Here is a 5,273-nt window from a genome sequence, read left to right on the forward strand (position 1 = left end):
CCCCCCCCGAGTGTGCGCTCTATTCTTTATCATTGTTTCGTCTTGACCCTTTTCTCTGATCAATGAAAACAATAGTACGTGGCATGATGTACTACCGCAAAGCTTTGGAACTTCAGGCATTCCTTGATACTGCAGAGCATCGAGGTATTTACAAGAAGTTAGTTTAGTATGTTTCTTTTCTAATCCCTGGTGTACACTAGTCCACCAACACGTCCGATACTGATTGCTTTTCTCCTTCAAGTATGAATTCCCAAGAAAGAAATTTCTGTTTCTGACCCTTTTTAATCCCAAATTGCAAATTCATAAAATTTCAAATGTGGTTGAAGTAGGATAAATGGACCCCTGTCAGATATATCTGTACAAAGAATATGCGCAAGGACATGCGTGTATGTGAGGAGGGTTAGTTAGCTATGTAGCTGAGGGCGGGAATATGTTGAACACCATGGCAGTTGTTCTTGTGTAAAGACTCAAACCTCTGCAACTGTCTGAGAGTGGCATCTTCTCACCTCATTTTGGCTATGTTGGATTAGTAAACTCTTATTACCAATAAATCCAGTACAAAATTGTATGTATATTGGCTTGAGGAATTAATTGAAATTGGGGGTAGAAGATTAAATAATTTTTAATATTTTATTTCACCAAAAAGAGGCAAATGTGTACTAAAAGCATGTCTCATATTATTCCACTTATAAATAGTATAAATATAAGAAAAGCTTTTATAAGTTTATTTTTTTACCCAGAATTGTTGAAAGGCTACAAGGACTCTGTGGATAGCCCTTTGTGGGCGCAATGTCAAGCATCAGTTGACATGAAATTCTCATATGTTGTCTCCTGCCAGAAATATGGTATTCACAAACGTTCTGGCGATCCTCGTGCTAAAGACATTCTGAGGCTTATGGCTAAGTACGTTTCTAATAATAATCTTCCTCGCTGATTCTATTAGCCTATATTCATGTTATCACTACTCATTGTGTAGGTACCCATCTCTTCGTGTTGCATATATTGAAGAACTTGAAGAGCCATGTAAAAATAAATCCCGGAAGACTAATCAGAAGTCCTACTACTCAGTTCTAGCAAGGGCTGCTTTGCCCACAAAATCAAAAGATCCCATTGAACAAGTTCAGAATTTAGACCAGGTATAAATTCTGATTATCGTTGAACATAGATTGGTTCAGCAAGTACAAGTACTGAATAGAATTTTAGATGATTCCTATCGTTGAACGTGAGATTTCCTTTTTATATTCTTTCATTTGTTCTTCATCAAGGCTTGGTTTCTCGGTAGGAAAAAAAAAAAGATTTATTGGTACAGATTGCGCATTGCAGTTTGATATACCCTAGTGGTTCTAGAATTCTATTTTCAACCGTTTGATTAGTCTCATTTGGGGCCACCTGCATAGACAACTAGGCTAGAGTATTGTGAATAAGGTGGCGAAAGGCCTCTGGGGAGGTGGTGTTGCTATCTGAGAACATCCTGGAATAATCAGAAAGGTGTATGGGATATGAGAATCCATAAAATTCAAGGCTTTTCTTTCGAGTTCATATTCTAAATCTTTTTGTGATTATGATTATCAGAAAAAAAAAAAAAAAAAAAAAAAAANAAAAAAAAAAAAAAAAAAAAAAAAAAAAAAAAAAAAGGAATCATGCAGGGGCAATTTGTCCCCTGCGCCTCTCTTTTGTGTTTGTATTAAATCATATCTTCAGAAGCATGCTTTCCTCTATAGTTATCAACTTATGAACCTCATTCCCACTCACGGCTGATGCTGAGTGTTTAACTCCCCGTAATATAGATCATATACCGGGTAAAACTTCCTGGGCCAGCAATATTGGGTGAGGGGAAGCCAGAAAATCAAAACCATGCAATTATTTTCACCCGTGGGGAAGGCTTACAAACTATTGACATGAACCAGGTACCACATATTCCAATACAATGCGTAGGAAACTTGTATGTTTGCTAATAATCAGAATGTGAACTACCTTTTAATAGGATAATTACATGGAAGAAGCCTTCAAAATGAGAAACTTGCTGGAAGAGTTTCTTACAATGCATGATGGTGTCAGATATCCTACGATTCTTGGACTAAGAGAGCATATATTCACTGGCAGGTACCTATCAGTTTTGTTTACTGAAAATTGATTCAATTTTTCCTTTGTTCTGAATAACATAATTTCATCACTGCAATTAAGTTTTTCACTTCTTTGTCTGATCAATTTTGCAGTGTTTCATCTCTTGCTTGGTTTATGTCAAATCAAGAAAACAGTTTTGTCACTATCGGGCAGAGATTGTTGGCGAACCCTTTAAAGTAAGATTTCTACTTTGTTTTCTCACTGCTTTGTTTTACAACATGGTTATACTGTAAACACTATGGTTATAGGACTAGGGATAGAGGTACCCCTTTCAAAAACTACACAACGCGAGCCTTCCAACCTATTCTGTTTACATTCTTAGTTTGGCCAAAATCTGTTTAAGTTTGTGACCATTCCAAAAGTAGGTTGAGTTTCCTATGAAGTGCTACAGTAGCAAGACTTCCGAGGTCATGGTTAAAGTCAAGATTTGAACCAATAAAAAATGAAGTCAGATTGTTCACAAAATCTAAATTGCTACAAGGAATGAGCACTTTGGAAGAACTTCAAAAGTTTTTGCAAATTCTTCGAAAACCAGGCATCTAAAATACCCAGAGGAATGGAGAAGCTCTTGTGATTTCAGGACCTACAAACTCAAGATCATTCATTTCTATTTATTACAAATCATCCCGAAATAGCTATGCATTTTGAAAGTGATTGTATCAGAGGGTATCATTCATTTAAATTTGTTACACATCAGCCCAAGGAGAACGGATATCCTTGCATCTAATTTTGGGTGCCTTAATGCTCATTCTTACTCATCTCAATTTAATGTATCTTATGTATTTGGCTTTTTATTCAGAGTTCGATTCCATTACGGCCATCCAGATGTTTTCGATAGACTGTTTCACCTTACAAGAGGGGGTGTTAGTAAAGCTTCGAAAGTCATCAACCTGAGTGAGGACATATTTGCAGGCATGTTCCTAATCATAAAAGCCCTTTGTTTTGTATTCAAACAAGTAATCTGGTTTAATCATATATCCCATTCCTGTGTATGTGATTATGAATTTCAGGTTTCAACTCCACCTTGCGTGAAGGCAATGTTACTCATCATGAATACATACAAGTTGGTAAAGGGAGGGATGTCGGCCTTAACCAGATCTCTATGTTTGAGGCTAAGATAGCCAATGGTAATGGTGAACAGACATTAAGCCGTGACATGTACAGGCTAGGCCACCGATTTGATTTCTTTCGCATGCTATCTTGTTATTTCACCACCGTTGGTTTCTATTTCAGTACTATGGTAAGTTTGAGAACTGTCTTTCTCACATCTCTGTTCATTTTTCTTTACTCATGAGATAAGCTTAATTTCTCATTGACAGCTGACAGTGCTCACAGTCTATGTCTTTCTATACGGCCGCCTTTACCTTGTTCTCAGTGGCCTTGAAAAAGCTTTGAGCACTCATCCTGCCATTAAAGACAACAAGTCCCTTCAAACAGCTCTTATTTCACAGTCCGCTGTACAAATTGGACTTCTGATGGCATTGCCTATGATGGTTGAAATTGGACTGGAAAGGGGCTTCCGGGCAGCTTTAAGTGATTTTATACTAATGCAGCTGCAGCTTGCGCCTGTGTTTTTCACATTCTCTTTGGGAACCAAGACACATTATTATGGAAGAACATTGCTTCACGGGGGTGCACAGTACAGAGGTACCGGTCGTGGTTTTGTGGTGTTCCATGCCAGATTTGCTGACAATTACAGGCTGTATTCTCGCAGTCATTTTGTCAAAGGAATTGAATTGATGATTCTTCTTCTGGTTTACCACATACTTGGCGTCTCATATAGAGGCGTGGTTGTTCATGTCTTGATCACCATATCAATATGGTTCATGGTAGGAACGTGGCTTTTTGCACCTTTCCTCTTCAATCCATCAGGCTTTGAGTGGCAAAAGATAGTCGATGACTGGACAGATTGGAAAAAATGGATTGTCAACCGTGGAGGAATCGGAGTATCTCCTGATAGAAGCTGGGAATCTTGGTGGGAAAAGGAACATGAACATCTACAGTACTCTGGAAAGCGCGGCATCTTCGTTGAGATATTACTATCACTACGGTTCTTCATTTTTCAGTATGGACTAGTGTATCACTTGGAGATAATCAATTCCCAAAGCTTCCTGGTACGAATAAAGTTTCCTGGTTTAAAGATGTTTTCACCAAGCATACAACCATATTTGTTCTTCCTAACTATCACTTAAAATCTCAGGTTTACGGGCTTTCTTGGGTTGTGATCATCTCAATATTGCTCCTGATGAAGGTAACAAAAACTTATTTGGGTTATTATAAACCATAAACTTTGTGCTTAAGAATCTTATTTGGATTCAAACTTTGTAGGCTGTATCTGTGGGAAGACGTAAATTCAGTGCAAGCTTTCAGTTGTTATTTAGGCTGGCGGAGGGTTTTATTTTCATAATATGTGTGGCTGGTTTCATTACATTAGTTGCAGTCCCTCATATGACAATCAGGGACATCATACTTTGCCTTCTTGCCTTCTTGCCAACAGGATGGGGCCTTCTCTTGGTCAGTTTACTGAACCATCTCCATGCTTAGAGACACTTTCTTACACTCCTTTCTGCTCACTAATTCATCAACTGTCTGTGTTCATCTTCATGGTTCAATACACAGATTGCACAAGCTTGTAGGCCCTTGATTCATAATACTGCAATATGGGGATCGGTTCGAGCCCTGGCTCGGAGTTACGAGATCGTGATGGGATTGCTTCTGTTCACACCTGTAGCCTTCCTGGCCTGGTTTCCATTCGTTTCAGAGTTCCAGACACGAATGCTGTTCAACCAAGCATTCAGCAGAGGTCTGCAAATTTCTCGGATTCTTGGGGGGCCTAGAAAGAAGGAGAAGAGCTCCTCCACGGACAAAGAGTAAATATTCACAAACATTACTACAATACTACAAGATGATGCCCAAACTTCTGAACTGTACATATCTCCCCTTCTCTTCATTACTGTAAATTTATGGATTGTCTTTTCTCATTCACATGATTATTATTAGACTGAAGGTGGTGGGTGGCCATTTCTTCAAATTACCATTTACCATCTCATCATATTTGCTGATATTTTATTAGAATTGTAAGAATGAAACTTTCTTCGTTACATTTCATATTTTTGAATGGATTCCCACTCGAGTATTATTTTAGTTTA

General features: G+C 38.2%; 1 protein-coding gene across 3 annotated transcripts in view; it reads left to right on the top strand.

The window, feature by feature from the left end:
* Positions 1 to 5,273, top strand: part of LOC111806358 (callose synthase 1) — a 16,638-nt gene extending 11,365 nt beyond the window's left edge. For all 3 annotated transcript variants that reach the window (XM_023691625.1, XM_023691626.1, XM_023691627.1), the window contains exons 32-43: positions 76 to 144; positions 741 to 903; positions 977 to 1,136; positions 1,788 to 1,907; positions 1,985 to 2,103; positions 2,217 to 2,300; positions 2,924 to 3,036; positions 3,135 to 3,364; positions 3,444 to 4,238; positions 4,325 to 4,375; positions 4,453 to 4,638; positions 4,744 to 5,273. In XM_023691625.1, the coding sequence (XP_023547393.1) occupies positions 76 to 144; positions 741 to 903; positions 977 to 1,136; positions 1,788 to 1,907; positions 1,985 to 2,103; positions 2,217 to 2,300; positions 2,924 to 3,036; positions 3,135 to 3,364; positions 3,444 to 4,238; positions 4,325 to 4,375; positions 4,453 to 4,638; positions 4,744 to 4,998 (2,345 nt within the window). In that variant the 3' untranslated portion in view covers positions 4,999 to 5,273. The remainder of the gene's footprint in view (positions 1 to 75; positions 145 to 740; positions 904 to 976; positions 1,137 to 1,787; positions 1,908 to 1,984; positions 2,104 to 2,216; positions 2,301 to 2,923; positions 3,037 to 3,134; positions 3,365 to 3,443; positions 4,239 to 4,324; positions 4,376 to 4,452; positions 4,639 to 4,743) is intronic.

This window comes from Cucurbita pepo, chromosome LG12 (assembly GCF_002806865.2).
Source record: "Cucurbita pepo subsp. pepo cultivar mu-cu-16 chromosome LG12, ASM280686v2, whole genome shotgun sequence".
In the NCBI taxonomy this organism is placed as follows: Eukaryota; Viridiplantae; Streptophyta; class Magnoliopsida; order Cucurbitales; family Cucurbitaceae; genus Cucurbita; species Cucurbita pepo.